Here is a 19,301-nt window from a genome sequence, read left to right on the forward strand (position 1 = left end):
CCCTATCCTTTGGAGGGTATAAGATGTCTAGGAGCAGAGTACCCCTTTAAGGTGAATGCCAGGTTGGCTATCTAGTGACCAGCTGGTATTGTTATATAATTGTAGCACGTGTTGCAGGGGTTTTTCTGAAGTTGGACCCACTTTGTCCTACTGACTACCTCAGATATTTGGGAGTTATGGGCCTAAGCAGATGATTAGAGATGAGCGAACTTACAGTAAATTTGATTCGTCACAAACTTCTCGGCTCGGCAGTTGATGCCTTTTCCTGCATAAATTAGTTCAGCTTTCAGGTGCTCCCGTGGGCTGGAAAAGGTGGATACAGTCCTAGCAGACTCTTTCCTAGGAATGTATCCACCTTTTCCAGCCCACCGGAGCACCTGAAAGCTGAACTAATTTATGCAGGAAAAGACATCAACTGCCGAGCCGAGAAGTTCGTGACGAATCGAATTTACTGTAAGTTCGCTCATCTCTGCAGATGATCAAACCAAAAAAAGGGATGAGCGGCATTGCCCATATTCAAATTTGTGATATTTCGTGAATATATAGACGAATATTTGTCCTATATTCGTGAATTTCACATATTCGTGTATTCGAGGAAGAAAACAGTGAGGGGGGGGGGCAACTTTAATATTGCTGTTGCTGGGGATGTTGTTGATAACCTCTGACAAGTGGATTTGCATCATTCTAATTGGCCCAAAAGTGCAATGAAGGAATATGCGCATATGCGGAAAAAAGTGAATATTCGTCATTTCAAATATATAGCAAATATATTCGCAATATTCGGGAATTCGCAAATTTGTGGTAATTGCGATAAAAATTCGAAATGCGAATATTCACGCCCAACACTAGTAGTATTTACCGCTTTTTACTTAAAAAATAAATAAATAATTCCAGGCCTATTCATCCCTATGAGAAGTCAGGGATCAGTGTTCATCCATTAAAGGGGTTATCCAGGAAATTTATATATATATATATATATATATATATATATATATATATATATATATATATATATATATCAACTGGCTCCAGAAAGTTAAACAGATTTGTAAATGACTTCTATTAAAAAATCTTAATCCTTTCAGCACTTATGAGCTGCTGAAGTTGAGTTGTTCTTTTCTGTCTAAGTGCTCTCTGATGACACGTGTCTCGAGAACTGCCCAGTTTAGAAGCAAATCCCCATAGCAAACCTTTTCTACTCTGTGCAGTTCCCGAGACAGACAGAGATGTCAGCAGAGAGCACTGTTGCCAGACAGAAAAGAACAACTCAACTTCATCAGCTGATAATTATGGAAAGGATTAAGATTTTTTAATAGAAGTCATTTACAAATCTGTTTAACTTTCTGGAGCCAGTTGATATACAAAATCTTTTTTTTTTTCCATTATTTACCAGCACGAGACGATGAGGAGGAATAAATTGCTTCGTTTTTGGAATGTCACATTAATTTAGTGGTTTAATGAGTTGAGATCACAGGGAGCAGCCGTGACGCCTGTCAATTACAGTCAGTGCCGCCACTTGCATAACAAAGCAATCATCCCGCCGGGATCGCCATAAATTCCGCGGACATTATAATCCATCATTGTATATTTGTGGTGTTGTGAGGATGCCGATTGCAGGTTGGAGGGTGCCAATAGCCTGCTGGCACTGTGTTACCCCGAGGGGGTTTATTGCTGTATTGTCCGCCAACCACATCATTAATATTCCGCACTCCGCTCCCGAAGATGAGCCAATAGACAACACTTTTGTTTGGAGATCATTTAGTTTTTGTAAATAGGCATTGATAGGAGGCACCTGGAAGGGGGCACATACTTTGTGCCAAGTATTTTATGCTACGTTATCTTCCTTATACAAAATCTGCAACGGGCGCCATGACAGCTATAGGACATTGGTAATACTGGACCTGATCAGAACTGAACCCTTCAAACCTCTCATTGTTCATGGAATGGCTCCACCCAAAGGACCCCAAAAGGTCCTTCAAGGGCAGATTCGGGGGAGGATTTAAAGGGATACTCCGGTGGAAATTTTTTTTTTCTTTAAATGAACTGGTGGCAGAAAGTTATAGAGATTTGTAAATTATTTCTATATAAAAACCTTAAAGGGGTACTCCGCTTCCCCAGAATTTGGAACATTTTGTTCCAAACGCTTGGAGCGGGTGTTGGGGGTCATGACGTGACGTCCACGCCCCACGTGACTGCACACCACTCTCCCTCAATGCAAGTCTATGGGAGGGGGCGTGACTACCGCCACGCCCCCTCCCATAGACATGCATTGAGGGGGAGTGGTGTGCCGTTACGAGGGGCGTGGACGTCACGACCCCAGCCGCCCGCTCCAAGCGTTCTAAATGAACGGCGGGTGCTGCACAGAGATCGCGGGGGTCCCAGCTGTGGGACCCCCGTGATCAGACATCTGCAACGGGCGCCATGACAGCTATATGACATTGGTAATACTGGACCTGATCAGAACTGAACCCTTCAAACATCTCATTGTTCATGGAATGGCTCCACCCAAAGGACCCCAAAAGGTCCTGCAAGGACAGATCCGGGGGAGGCTTTAAAGGGGTACTCCGGTGGAATTTTTTTTTTTCTTTAAATGTACTGGTGCCAGAAAGTTATAGAGATTTGTAAATTATTTCTATATAAAAACCTTAAAGGGGTACTCCGCTTCCCCAGAATTTGGAACATTTTGTTCCAAACGCTTGGAGCGGGTGTTGGGGGTCGTGACGTGACGTCCACGCCCCACGTGACTGCACACCACTCTCCCTCAATGCAAGTCTATGGGAGGGGGCGTGACTACCGTCACGCCCCCTCCCATAGACATGCATTGAGGGGGAGTGGTGTGCCGTTACGAGGGGCGTGGACGTCACGACCCCCGCCGCCCGCTCCAAGCGTTCTAAATGAACGGTGGGTGCTGCACAGAGATCGCGGGGGTCCCAGCTGTGGGACCCCCGTGATCAGACATCTTATCCCCTATCCTTTGGATAGGGGATAAAATGTCTAGGGGCAGAGTACCCCTTTAATCCTTTCAGTACTTATCAGCCACTGTATACTACAGAGGAAGTTGTCTGACTGACCACAGTGCTCTCTGCTGACACCTCTGTCCATGTCAGGTACTGTCCAGAGTAGGAGCAAATCCCCATAGCAAACCTCTCCTGCTCTGGACACTTCCTAAAATGGACAGAGGTGTCAGCAGAGAGCACTGTGGTCAGACAGAAAGGAAATTCAAAAGGAAAAGAACTTCCTCTGTAGTATACAGCAGCTAATAAGTACTGGAAGGATTGAGATTTTTAAATAGAAATAATAAAAAAAAAATATGTTTTCTTCCGGAGTACCCCTTTAAAACTCTCCTGCAAATGGGGATTAAACTCTTGGGAGGGTCATCTGCATAGATGATGGTCTCCATCTTTGGCTTTTGATCTGCTACAAAACTAGAACTTGGGGCATTATTAAAACTCCTGGTCACAGATTAGGGACCGAAAATGTAGAATTAGTGGATTCCACCTTGCAGTGCCCCATAGAGGTTAAAAATGGTATTGCATGTACTCCCATTAATCCCTGCACTATGCAAAATGGCTAGGAATACAAACTATTGACCAATCCTTAAAGGAGTACTCCACTGGAAAATATTTTTTTTTTAAAGTCAACTGGTGCCAGAAAGTTAAACAGACTTGTAAATTACTTCTAGTAAAAAACCTTAATCCTTCCAGTACTTATCAGCTGCTGTATGCTCCAGAGGAAGTTCTTTTCATTTAGAATATCCTTTCTGTCTGACCACAGTGCTCTCTGCTGACACCTCTGTCCATGTCAGGAACTGTCCAGAGTAGGATAGGTTTGCTATGGGGATTTTCTCCTACCCTGGACAGTTTTCCAGCGGAGTACCCTTTTAAATTGCACATGAATGTTCTTGGATTCTGCCTTTTAAAGGGGTATTCCAGCCACAGCCATCTTATCCCCATCCAAAGACTAACATTTTATCCGCTATCCAAAGACGTCACGCCACGCCCCCTCGTGATGTCACGCCACGCCCCCTCTCTTCATATATATGGGAGGGGACGTGATGGCAGTCACGCCCCCTCCCATAGATATGAATGCAGGGAGCGTTGTGTGACGTCACGTCTCCAGTCGCGGAAACTGGAGCAGTACCCCAAAATAGAATGCAGGTGCTGCACGGAGATTGCACGGGGGGTGACAGGGTGCGGGGGAGTCCCAGTGGTGCCCCCCGCCCGTGATCAGACAACTTATACCCTTATCCTTTGGATAAATAAAGGATAAGATGTCTATGGCCGGAATACCCCTTTAAAGCTCCTAATTTTGCCCCATGTAGTAGTAGTAGAAAATGCAGATACCATGTTGCAGGGGCATGCTTATTGAATTCCCTGTCAAGCTCCACCCCTGAGGATCTGAATGAACATAAAACAATGTCAAAGTTTTTCCTAAAAAAAAAATTTATAATAATAATTTTATTGATATTTTGTATTTTAGTTAAAATAAGATTGATCCTCGTAAGATTTGATCCTTCAGGGTACTTTTCACTTCTTTGCACTAACCAGTCCTCCTGTTCTCCTGCTTATATTACATTTTCCTGAGAACCCTGTAAATGCTGAACCAATGAGAAGTTTCCTTATAATACAGCAGAAAGGGGCAGAAAATCTGCACTACTGCATTGTTACTTTTTAAATTTGCCATTTTTGGATTTTCCAGTTTTTACATATAGATTAAACAATCTGTAGCCGGGACTTTTTGTTAGTTCTCACCACCCCGGTAATAATAACAGAGTATTGTAATTTCCTCCCCTCCCCCGGGGACAGCGGCCGCAGTAATACAAAATGGCTGGTGCTATTTGGAAATTGATTTTTGTTTCTATGTTATTTTAGTCTTTGTCTCTCTAAGCAAATTGGTTAATTTTCGGAAAACCTCATTCCGTTCCTTTCGACCCAACTGTGATTTATAAATCGGCGGATCCCGTGCTGCTTCAATAAGTGGCCAGAAAAAGTCTTAGTGGAGACAAAATTATGTCCTGAGATCGGTCCTGGAAAAATAGAATCACCGGGAAATCATTTGCTGCACGCCACAAAGTGAGACCTGAACAACACAACTCTCCATACACAAAGAAATGTCAGGAAACAAAGGGACCAAATATTCAAAAATATTCAATGTATATACCTTTGTAGGACCTGAACTCCCATCATCCCCGGCTGCTTAACTACCCCCAGTATAAGATTCTTAATGGTTGTTAAGTATAAGGCGACTATTGTGAGTCCAGAACCGAGAAACTTCACTACATGTGACTTATCACATCAGATACCTGTAGTTATATTTATGTACATAGGAGCAGTATTATAACTACTATAATACTACTATAATACTGCTCCTATATACAAGAATATAACTACTATAATACTGCCTCCTATATACAAGAATATAACTACTATAATACTGCTCCTATATACAAAAATATAACTACTATAATACTGCTCCTATATACAAGAATATAACTCCTATAATACTGCTCCTATATACAAGAATATAACTGCTATAATACTGCTCCTATATACAAGAATATAACTGCTATAATACTGCTCCTATATACAAGAATATAACTACTATAATACTGCTCCTATATACAAGAATATAACTACTATAATACTGCCCCTATATACAAGAATATAACTACTATAATACTGTTCCTATATACAAGAATATAACTACTATAATACTGCTCCTATATACAAGAATATAACTACTATAATACTGCTCCTATATACAAGAATATAACTACTATAATACTGCTCCTATATACAAGAATATAACTACTATAATAATGCTCCTATATACAAGAATATAACTCCTATAATACTGCTCCTATATACAAGAATATAACTGCTATAATACTGCTCCTATATACAAGAATATAACTACTATAATACTGCTCCTATATACAAGAATATAACTACTATAATACTGCCCCTATATACAAGAATATAACTACTATAATACTGCCTCCTATATACAAGAATATAACTACTATAATACTGCCTCCTATATACAAGAATATAACTACTATAATACTGCTCCTATATACAAGAATATAACTACTATAATACTGCTCCTATATACAAGAATATAACTACTATAATACTGCCTCCTATATACAAGAATATAACTACTATAATACTGCCTCCTATATACAAGAATATAACTACTATAATACTGCTCCTATATACAAGAATATAACTGCTATAATACTGCTCCTATATACAAGAATATAACTACTATAATACTGCTCCTGTATACAAGAATAGAACTACTATAATACTGCCTTCTATATACAAGAATAGAACTACTATAATACTGCTCCTATATACAAGAATATAACTACTATAATACTGCTCCTATATACAAGAATATAACTACTATAATACTGCCTTCTATATACAAGAATATAACTACTATAATACTGCTCCTATATACAAGAATATAACTACTATAATACTGCCCTCTATGTACAAGAATATAACTACTATAATACTGTCTCCTATATACAAGAATATAACTACTATAATACTGCTCCTATGTACAAGAATATAACTACTATAATACTGCTCCTATGTACAAGAATATAACTACTATAATACTGCTCCTATATACAAGAATATAACTACTATAATACTGCTCCTATATACAAGAATATAACTACTATAATACTGCTCCTATATACAAGAATGTAACTACTATAATACTGCTCCTATATACAAAAATATAACTACTATAATACTGCTCCTATATACAAGAATATAACTACTATAATACTGCTCCTATATACAAGAATATAACTCCTATAATACTGCTCCTATATACAAGAATATAACTGCTATAATACTGCTCCTATATACAAGAATATAACTACTATAATACTGCTCCTATATACAAGAATATAACTACTATAATACTGCCCCTATATACAAGAATATAACTACTATAATACTGCCTCCTATATACAAGAATATAACTACTATAATACTGCCTCCTATATACAAGAATATAACTACTATAATACTGCTCCTATATACAAGAATATAACTACTATAATACTGCTCCTATATACAAGAATATAACTACTATAATACTGCCTCCTATATACAAGAATATAACTACTATAATACTGCCTCCTATATACAAGAATATAACTACTATAATACTGCTCCTATATACAAGAATATAACTGCTATAATACTGCTCCTATATACAAGAATATAACTACTATAATACTGCTCCTGTATACAAGAATAGAACTACTATAATACTGCCTTCTATATACAAGAATAGAACTACTATAATACTGCTCCTATATACAAGAATATAACTACTATAATACTGCTCCTATATACAAGAATATAACTACTATAATACTGCCTTCTATATACAAGAATATAACTACTATAATACTGCTCCTATATACAAGAATATAACTACTATAATACTGCCCTCTATGTACAAGAATATAACTACTATAATACTGTCTCCTATATACAAGAATATAACTACTATAATACTGCTCCTATGTACAAGAATATAACTACTATAATACTGCTCCTATGTACAAGAATATAACTACTATAATACTGCTCCTATATACAAGAATATAACTACTATAATACTGCTCCTATATACAAGAATATAACTACTATAATACTGCTCCTATATACAAGAATGTAACTACTATAATACTGCTCCTATATACAAAAATATAACTACTATAATACTGCTCCTATATACAAGAATATAACTACTATAATACTGCTCCTATATACAAGAATATAACTACTATAATACTGTAATTATAGTATTATAGTAGATATATCCGTGTACATAGGAGGCAGTATTGTAGATGCACATGTGTAGTAAATCTGTAGTGTATTTAATGTAATCTGCTTTTATATGAAATTTATGTAAATCAGTTGTCACTTTGCGTGATAATACTACAAAATACTATATTTTCATTAATAAGTCTATCTTGTCTTTCTCCTGCAGTGCAGACGGGGAGTTTGCCATCACCCACATGACTAAGGCTCACCTATTCCACAACGGGAAGGTACAGTGGGTTCCTCCTGCCATCTACAAGAGCTCCTGCAGCATCGATGTCACCTTCTTCCCTTTTGACCAGCAGAACTGCAAGATGAAGTTTGGTTCGTGGACATACGACAAAGCCAACATCGACCTGGAGAGCATGGAGCGGAACGTGGACCTGAAGGATTATTGGGAGAGTGGGGAGTGGGCCATAGTCAATGCCGTTGGGACGTACAACTCTAAGAAGTACGATTGCTGCACGGAGATCTACCCCGACATCACCTATTTCTTTATTATTCGGCGGTTGCCTTTGTTCTACACCATCAATCTGATCATCCCGTGTCTTCTGATCTCCTGCCTTACCGTCTTGGTCTTCTACCTTCCATCGGATTGTGGGGAGAAGATCACTTTGTGTATCTCGGTTCTCTTATCTCTTACCGTGTTCCTCTTGCTGATCACGGAGATCATCCCATCCACCTCTCTGGTGATCCCATTGATCGGGGAATACCTGCTCTTCACTATGATCTTCGTCACCCTCTCCATAGTCATCACGGTGTTTGTGTTGAATGTCCACCACCGCTCACCTAGTACTCACAAGATGCCTCTTTGGGTGCGTTCTGTCTTTCTGGATCATATCCCAAGGTGGCTTTTTATGAAAAGACCACCCGCTCCCGTAGAGGAGATTTTTAGCCAGTACGACCCTCCGGAACTTAAACTCAGCACCTCCAAATATTGGATGGAGACAGATGTGGACGAGAAGTGGGGGGAACCGGAGGCTGAGATGCCACCTTGCCACTTGCACCACATCTCCAACCACAACCTTCATTATCGATATGACTATAACCACCCGGTGCCTGGGGGGCAGTGTCAGACCCCTCGACAGAGCAAAGTGGAGAATGTGGAATCTAATTTCTTGCTGTCACCGAGTATTTTAAAAGCTTTAGAAGGCGTCCACTACATAGCAGACCACCTGCGGGCCGAGGACGCTGACTTCTCTGTAAGTAGGACTCTTATTCTTAAAGGGGTACTCCACCCCTAGACGTACAAAGAATAGGGTAAAGGATATCTGATCGTGGGGTCTCAGCTGCAGCACCCGGCGTTCATTTAGAATGCTGGGTGCGGGCTGCAGGGGTCTTGACATCATGGCCACACCCCTTGTGATGTCATATCACACACCCTCAATGCAAATCTATGGGAGGGGGGGTGGCGGCCGCCACCCCCCTCCCATAGACTTGCATTGAGGGGGCGTGGTGTAACGTCACAAGGGGCGTTTCAGTGACGTCACGACCTCCGCCCCCTGCTCCAAACTGTTCCGAATGCTGAGACAGTGGAGTACCCCATTAACGTTGTTGGGTCCATGTTGGTTACTTGTGTATTGAAAGACAAGAGTAAGATGTTAGGTTATAATTTTATGATGGGGGTTGGAATGTGTCTGGGAAAGGAGGGAATTGTCTTACTGTCACATGCAGATTTGTTAAATATCTTACTCTAGTTTTCGTCATGGATCCAAAATCCAAAAAATATCACTATACAGGTGAAACTCGAAAAATTAGAATATTGTGCAAAGTTCATTTATTTCAGTCATGCAACTTAAAAGGTGAGAAAGACTCGTTACATGCAAAGCAAGATAGTTCAAGCCGTGATTTGTCATAATTGTGATCATGAAAACCCCCAATCCCCCCCCCCCCCCAATTACTATGATTTGGGGAGCCATGTCATCTGCTGGTGTTGGTCCACTGTGCTTCATTAAGCATCCGTCTACCAGGAGATTTCCTTTCCTTTTAGGCTAGGTTCACACTGCGGAGATTCCGAGTGCGGCCAGTGCTGACTGAATCAGTCGGCGCTAGGACCCCGCGGACACTGCAGTCTCCAATAGACTGCAATGTGTTCCGCGAGTATTTCCGCCTGAAGAATGAGCAACGCCATTCTTCAGATGGAAATTTCCAAGCGGATTTTCCATTCACAAATTCCGCTTCACAAATTCCGAAGTGTGAATTTGTGAACGGAAACCCATTCACTACACTAGACATTTTAGCAAGCGGAATTTCCACCTGCAATATCAAAGCGGAATTGCAGGCGGAAATTCCGTAGTGTGAACCGAGCCTTAAGTTGCATTAATGAAATCCAATGAACTTTTGCACGATATTCAAATTTTTTGAATTTCATTTCTACAAGATCCAAAAAAAACACTATACAAGAAAAAGGAATGCTGTACAAGATCCAACAGATATCACTTTACAAGATCTAAAACATACCACTATACAAGATCCAAAAATATCACAATACAGGATCCAAAAAATACCACTATACAAGATCCAAAAATATCACAATACAGGATCCAAAAAATAGCATAATACAGGATCCAAAAAATACCACTATACAAGATCCAAAAAATACCACTATACAAGATCCAAAAAATACCACTATACAAGATCCAAAAATATCACAATACAGGATCCAAAAAATACCACTATACAAGATCCAAAAATATCACAATACAGGATCCAAAAAATAGCATAATACAGGATCCAAAAAATACCACTATACAAGATCCAAAAAATACCACTATACAAGATCCAAAAAATACCACTATACAAGATCCAAAAATATCACAATACAGGATCCAAAAAATACCACTATACAAGATCCAAAAATATCACAATACAGGATCCAAAAAATAGCAAAATACAGGATTCAAAAAAATACCACTATACAAGATCCAAAAAATACCACTATACAAGATCCAAAAAGTACCACTATACAAGATCCAAAAAATACCACTATACAAGATCCAAAAAATACCACTATACAAGATCCAAAAAATACCACTATACAAGATCCAAAAAATACCACTATACAAGATCCAAAAATACCACTATACAAGATCTGAAAAATACTACTATACAAGATCCGAAAAATACTACTATACAAGATCCAAAAAATACCACTATACAAGATCCGAAAAATACCACTATACAAGATCCAAAAAATACCACTATACAAGATCCAAAAAATACCATTATACAAGATCCAAAAAATACCACTATACAAGATCCGAAAAATACCACTATACAAGATCCAAAAAATACCACTATACAAGATCCAAAAAATACCACTATACAAGATCCAAAAAATACCACTATACAAGATCCAAAAAATACCACTATACAAGATCCGAAAAATACCACTATACAAGATCCGAAAAATACCACTATACAAGATCCAAAAAATACCACTTTACAAGATCCGAAAAAATACCACTATACAAGATCCAAAAAATACCACTTTACAAGATCCGAAAAAATACCACTATACAAGATTTAAAAAAAAAATAAAATGAAAAAACACCACTATACAAGATCCAAAAAAACACCACTATACAAGATCCAAAAAAACACCACTATACAAGATCCAAAAAAACACCACTATACAAGATCCAAAAAAACACCACTATACAAGATCCAAAAAAACACCACTATACAAGATCCAAAAAAACACCACTATACAAGATCCAAAAAAACACCACTATACAAGATCCAAAAAAACACCACTATACAAGATCCAAAAAATACCACTATACAAGATCCAAAAAAACACCACTATACAAGATCCAAAAAAACACCACTATACAAGATCCAAAAAACACTATACAATAAATAAATAACAGGCTATACAAAATCCAAAAAATATCACTTTGGAAGATTCAAAATTATTGCTAGAATTGATTTAGAAAACAGCGCTGTATAAGCCTACAATATCACCATCACATAGTGACAGATTAATACTGCCATATAGTGTCTTCATAATACAACATACACTGACAAATACATTATAGTATCATGACCAAAATTATTATTAAACAGTGACGAAATAATACCGCCATATAGTGATTTCATGGACAATTTAGTGAATAAATAATATGACAGTACTGACAAGATAATACCAGACCAGACATCAAAAAGAATCAGATCACAGAAGAGACCCCATAATCCATCAGACCCCGGACCCTCAAAATGAGAGAGGTCTCCAGGATTTAGTGATTGATGACCTGTCCTCTGTATAGACCAATCACTAAATCACATACAAACTAATCTAGACCCCTACATTATTCCAGACCCCATATCAGACCCCCTTAATTCATCCAGACCCCATATCAGACATCTAAATCTAGACCCCATATCAGACCCCCTAAATGAATCCTGACCCCATATCAGGCATCTATATTAACCCAGACCCCATATTAGACCCCCTTAATTAATCCTACCCCATATCAGCCCCCCAAATGAATCCAGACCCCATATCAAACCCCCCTTATTGAATCCAGACACCATATCAGACCCCCTTAATTCATCCAGACCCCATATCAGACATCTAAATTAATCCAGACCCCATATCCAATTCCCATGAATGAATCCAGACCCCATATCAGATCCCCCTGAATGAATCCAGACCCCATATCAGATCGCTCTGAATTAATCCAGACCCCATATCAGATCCCCCTGAATTAATCCAGACCCCATATCCAATCCCCCTGAATTAATCCAGACCCCATATCAGATCCCCATGAATGAATCCAGACCTCATATCAGATCCCCCTGAATTAATCCAGACCCAATATCAGATCGCTCTGAATTAATCCAGACCCCATATCAGATCCCCCTGAATGAATCCAGACCCCATATCAGATCCCCCTGAATGAATCCAGACCCCATATCAGATCCCCCTGAATGAATCCAGACCCCATATCAGATCCCCCGAATGAATCCGGACCCCATATCAGATCCCCCTGAATTAATCCAGACCCCATATCAGATCCCCCTGAATTAATCCAGACCCCATATCAGATCCTCCTGAATTAATCCAGACCCCATATCAGATCCCTCTGAATTAATCCAGACCCCATATCAGATCCCTCTGAATTAATCCAGACCCCATATCAGATCCCCCTGAATTAATCCAGACCCCATATCAGATCCCCCTGAATGAATCCAGACCCCATATCAGATCCCCCTGAATGAATCCAGACCCCATATCAGATCCCCCGAATGAATCCGGACCCCATATCAGATCCCCCTGAATTAATCCAGACCCCATATCAGATCCCCCTGAATTAATCCAGACCCCATATCAGATCCCCCTGAATTAATCCAGACCCCATATCAGATCCCTCTGAATTAATCCAGACCCCATATCAGATCCCTCTGAATTAATCCAGACCCCATATCAGATCCCCCTGAATTAATCCAGACCCCATATCAGATCCCCCTGAATTAATCCAGACCCCATATCAGATCCCCCTGAATGAATCCAGACCCCATATCAGATCCCCCTGAATGAATCCAGACCCCATATCAGATCCCTCTGAATTAATCCAGACCCCATATCAGATCCCCCTGAATTAATCCAGACCCCATATCAGATCCCCCTGAATTAATCCAGACCCCATATCAGATCCCCCTGAATTAATTCAGACCCCATATCAGATCCCCTGAATTAATTCAGACCCCATATCAGATCGCTCTGAATTAATTCAGAATAAGGGGGAGTGTGTAGTGAATATCATCTAGAGAGGGAACGTAAAGTATCTAAGGCAGTGTTTCCCAACCAGGATGCCTCCAGCTGTTTCAAAACTACAACTCCAAGCATGCTTGCTGGGAGTTGTAGTTTTGCAACAGCTGGAGGCACCCTGGTTGGGAAACACTGATCTAAGGGAAGGAGGACCTGCGGGTGAACAGCTGATTCTTTTCCTTGTCTTATCTGGAATCTGAGAGCCCCACATTTCTCCCATTGCAATACATTATTATGGTCTTAGACTGCCCCCTGCTGCCTATGTAATTATAGGGGTTATATTCTTGTATATAGGAGCAGTATTATAGTAGTTATATTCTTGTATATAGGAGGCAGTATTATAGTAGTTATATTCTTGTATATAGGAGCAGTATTATAGTAGTTATATTCTTGTATATAGGAGCAGTATTATAGTAGTTATATTCTTTTATATAGAAGCAGTATTATAGTAGTTATATTCTTGTATATAGGTACAGTATTATAGTAGTTAAGTTCTTGTATATAGGAGGCAGTATTATAGTAGTTATATTCTTGTATATAGGAGCAGTATTATAGTAGTTATATTCTTGTATATAGGAGCAGTATCATAGTAGTTATATTCTTGTATATAGGAGGTAGTATTATAGTAGTTATATTCTTGTACATAGAGGGCAGTATTATAGTAGTTATATTCTTGTATATAGGAGGCAGTATTATAGTAGTTATATTCTTGTATATAGGAAGCAGTATTATAGTAGTTATATTCTTGTATATAGGAGGCAGTATTATAGTAGTTATATTCTTGTATATAGGAGCAGTATTATAGTAGTTATATTCTTGTATATAGGAGCAGTATCATAGTAGTTATATTCTTGTATATAGGAGGTAGTATTATAGTAGTTATATTCTTGTATATAGAAGCAGTATTATAGTAGTTATATTCTTGTATATAGAAGCAGTATTATAGTAGTTATATTCTTGCATATAGGAGCAGTATTATAGTAGTTATATTCTTGTATATAGGAGGCAGTATTATAGTAGTTATATTCTTGTATATAGGAGCAGTATTATAGTAGTTATATTCTTGTATATAGGAGCAGTATTATAGTAGTTATATTCTTGTATATAGGAGCAGTATTATAGTAGTTATATTCTTGTATATAGGAGGCAGTATTATAGTAGTTATATTCTTGTATATAGGTACAGTATTATAGTAGTTATGTTCTTGTATATAGGAGGCAGTATTATAGTAGTTATATTCTTGTATATAGGAGCAGTATTATAGTAGTTATATTCTTGTATATAGGAGCAGTATCATAGTAGTTATATTCTTGTATATAGGAGGTAGTATTATAGTAGTTATATTCTTGTATATAGGAGGCAGTATTATAGTAGTTATATTCTTGTATATAGGAGCAGTATTATAGTAGTTATATTCTTGTATATAGGAGGTAGTATTATAGTAGTTATATTCTTGTATATAGAAGCAGTATTATAGTAGTTATATTCTTGCATATAGGAGCAGTATTATAGTAGTTATATTCTTGTATATAGGAGCAGTATTATAGTAGTTATATTCTTGTATATAGGAGCAGTATTATAGTAGTTATATTCTTGTATATAGGAGCAGTATTATAGTAGTTATATTCTTGTATATAGGAGGCAGTATTATAGTAGTTATATTCTTGTATATAGGAGGCAGTATTATAGTAGTTATATTCTTGCATATAGGAGGCAGTATTATAGTAGTTATATTCTTGTATATAGGAGGCAGTATTATAGTAGTTATATTCTTGTATATAGGAGGCAGTATTATAGTAGTTATATTCTTGTATATAGGGACAGTGTTATAGTAGTTATATTCTTGTATATAGGGACAGTATTATAGTAGTTATATTCTTGTATATAGGAGCAGTATTATAGTAGTTATATTCTTGTATATATAGGAGCAGTATTATAGTAGTTATATTCTTGTATATAGGAGCAGTATTATAGTAGTTATATTCTTGTATATAGGAGCAGTATTATAGTAGTAATATTCTTGTATATAGGGACAGTATTATAGTAGTTATATTCTTGTATATAGGGACAGTATTATAGTAGTTATATTCTTGTATATAGGAGCAGTATTATAGTAGTTATATTCTTTTATATAGGAGCAGTATTATAGTAGTTATATTCTTGTATATAGGAGGCAATATTATAGTAGTTATATTCTTGTATATAGGAGGCAGTATTATAGTAGTTATATTCTTGTATATAGGAGCAGTATTATAGTAGTTATATTCTTGTATATAGGAGCAGTATTATAGTAGTTATATTCTTGTATGTAGGAGCAGTATTATAGTAGTTATATTCTTGTATATAGGAGCAGTATTATAGTAGTTATATTCTTGTGTATAGGAGCAGTATTATAGTAGTTATATTCTTGTGTATAGGAGCAGTATTATAGTAGTTATATTCTTGTATATAGGAGCAGTATTATAGTAGTTATATTCTTGTGTATAGGAGCAGTATTATGGTAGATATATTCTTGTATATAGGAGGCAGTATTATAGTAGTTATATTCTTGTATATAGGAGGCAGTATTATAGTAGTTATATTCTTGTGTATAGGAGCAGTATTATAGTAGTTATATTCTTGTATATAGGAGCAGTATTATAGTAGTTATATTCTTGTATATAGGAGCAGTATTATAGTAGATATATTCTTGTATATAGGAGGCAGTATTATAGTAGTTATATTCTTGTATATAGGAGGCAGTATTATAGTAGTTATATTCTTGTATATAGGAGGCAGTATTATAGTAGTTATATTCTTGTATATAGGAGGCAGTATTATAGTGGTTATATTCTTGTATATAGAAGCAGTAATATAGTGGTTATATTCTTGTATATAGGAGCAGTATTATAGTAGTTATATTCTTGTATATAGGAGCAGTATTATAGTAGTTATATTCTTGTATATAGGAGCAGTATTATAGTAGTTATATTCTTGTATATAGGAGCAGTATTATAGTAGTTATATTCTTGTATATAGGGGGCAGTATTATAGTAGTTATATTCTTGTATATAGGAGCAGTATTATAGTAGTTATATTCTTGTATATAGGAGCAGTATTATAATAGTTATATTCTTGTATATAGGAGCAGTATTATAGTAGTTATATTCTTGTATATAGGAGCAGTATTATAGTAGTTATATTCTTGTATATAGGAGCAGTATTATAGTAGTTATATTCTTGTATATAGGAGCAGTATTATAGTAGTTATATTCTTGTATATGGGAGCAGTATTATAGTAGTTATATTCTTGTATATAGGAGCAGTATTATAATAGTTATATTCTTGTATATAGGAGCAGTATTATAGTAGTTATATTCTTGTATATAGGAGCAGTATTATAGTAGTTATATTATTGAGTGTTAACATTTCTCTCCCTCAATAGGTAAAAGAAGACTGGAAGTATGTTGCGATGGTGATTGACCGGATATTCCTCTGGATGTTCATTATCGTGTGTTTGTTAGGGACGATCGGATTGTTCCTTCCCCCGTTTCTGGCCGGGATGATATAGGATTATTTTTTATCACTTCTTTCGGCATGTGGAGGACTCTGCTAGTCACATCTCAGGCTCTTTTACTGGGGGATTCCTGGAGGAATGAGGAGACCGCTATGATAATGGACGCTTGCTCATGAATTATAATAAATCGTTGCGATTAATAAGAAACGGTTCCTCTCTCTTTATTATGTGATGACTGAAAGTTTATTCTCTGTTAAGGGAACCACAAGGGAAGGTAACCCCCAACGAGGTGCCTCCAGCTGTTGCAAAACTACAACTCCCAGCATTGCCGCACAGCCTTCTAATTGGCCCACAAGCTAAAAGAAGGAATATGCGCATATGCAAAATATTCGCGTTCCACGGTCTCACGCAGTAACTAGTATAGGGGGTCTTCTTTAGACCACAAGCAGGAAGCGGGGAGGGATGAGATCACTGTGGTGTGTTCTGTGGGATAAAAAAAAGAGAATATTCATAATTGCGAATATATAGCTAATATATTCGCAATATTCGCAAATTCGCTAATTTGCGATATTCGCGATAAAAATTCTAAATGCGAATATTCGCGCCCAACACTATTCATTGCTGCCACTGATATGGGGGCACTGTGGATGTTATTGTTATGGGGATACAGTGGAAGCCATTGTTATGGAAGTATCGTGGAGGTCACTGTTATGGGGACACTGTGACTATCACTGGTACGGCGGCACATTGTCAGCTTTGTTAATAAAGCGGTTGTCATTGCGGGGCACCAGGGCTGTCGCCGTTATGTGGGGTTCTACGGGGCAAACTGGTGGAAGGAAGGTGCATAACAGTGATACAAGCTAAAAAGTGATACAATTGTATACAGTCTAGACAATGCTCTGTGAGCTAAACGACCCGGATCCAGACTGATACATTGTACATAGCTAGTCCTGCTCTCAGCTGAGAAGTGATACAATTGTATCCAGTCTAGACAATGCTCTGTGAGCTAAACATCCTGGACTCCAGACTGATACATTGTACATAGCTCGTCCTGCTCTCAGCTGAGAAGTGATACAATTGTATCCAGTCTAGACAATGCTCTGTGAGCTAAACACCCTGGACTCCAGACTGATACATTGTACACAGCTATTGCTGCTCTCAGCTGAGAAGTGATATAATTGTATCCAGTCTAGACAATGCTCTGTGAGCTAAACATCCCAGACTCCAGACTGATACATTGTACATAGCTCGTCCTGCTCTCAGCTGAGAAGTGATACAATTGTATCCAGTCTAGACAATGCTCTGTGAGCTAAACATCCTGGACTCCAGACTGATACATTGTACATAGCTCGTCCTGCACTCAGCTGAGAAGTGATACAATGGTATCCAGTCTAGACAATGCTCTGTGAGCTAAACATCCCAGACTCCAGACTGATACATTGTACATAACTAGTCCTGCTCTCAGCTGAGAAGTGATACAATTGTATCCAGTCTAGACAATGCTCTGTGAGCTAAACATCCTGGACTCCAGACTGATACATTGTACATAGCTCGTCCTGCACTCAGCTGAGAAGTGATACAATTGTATCCAGTCTAGACAATGCTCTGTGAGCTAAACATCCTGGACTCCAGACTGATACATTGTACATAGCTAGTCCTGCTCTCAGCTGAGAAGTGATACAATTGTATCCAGTCTAGACAATGCTCTGTGAGCTAAATATCCTGGACTCCAGACTGATACATTGTACATAGCTAGTCCTGCTCTCAGCTGAGAAGTGATAATTGTATCCAGTCTAGGCAATGCTCTGTGAGCTAAACATCCTGGACTCCAGACTGATACATTGTGCATAGCTAGTCCTGCTCTCAGCTGAGAAGTGATACAATTGTATCCAGTCTAGACAATGCTCTGTGAGCTAAATATCCTGGACTCCAGACTGATACATTGTACATAGCTAGTCCTGCTCTCAGCTGAGAAGTGATAATTGTATCCAGTCTAGGCAATGCTCTGTGAGCTAAACATCCTGGACTCCAGACTGATACATTGTGCATAGCTAGTCCTGCTCTCAGCTGAGAAGTGATACAATTGTATCCAGTCTAGACAATGCTCTGTGAGCTAAATATCCTGGACTCCAGACTGATACATTGTACATAGCTCGTCCTGCTCTCAGCTGAG

The 19,301-nt window shown here is 37.9% G+C and overlaps 1 protein-coding gene across 7 annotated transcripts in view; it reads left to right on the forward strand.

Moving 5' to 3' along the window:
- CHRNA2 (cholinergic receptor nicotinic alpha 2 subunit) overlaps nucleotides 1–17,349 on the forward strand; it is a 93,871-nt gene extending 76,522 nt beyond the window's left edge. For 5 of the 7 annotated variants that reach the window (XM_056563767.1, XM_056563771.1, XM_056563770.1 and 2 more), the window contains 2 exons: nucleotides 8,029–9,061; nucleotides 17,057–17,348. In XM_056563767.1, coding sequence (XP_056419742.1) covers nucleotides 8,029–9,061; nucleotides 17,057–17,182 — 1,159 coding nt within the window. In that variant the 3' untranslated portion in view covers nucleotides 17,183–17,348. Of the gene's footprint in view, nucleotides 1–8,028; nucleotides 9,062–17,056 lie in introns of all 7 variants that reach the window. The other 2 variants (XM_056563769.1, XM_056563768.1) reach the window with 2 other exon arrangements.
- The last annotated feature ends 1,952 nt before the right edge of the window (nucleotides 17,350–19,301 follow it).

This window comes from Hyla sarda, chromosome 3, assembly GCF_029499605.1.
Source record: "Hyla sarda isolate aHylSar1 chromosome 3, aHylSar1.hap1, whole genome shotgun sequence".
NCBI lineage: Eukaryota > Metazoa > Chordata > Amphibia > Anura > Hylidae > Hyla > Hyla sarda.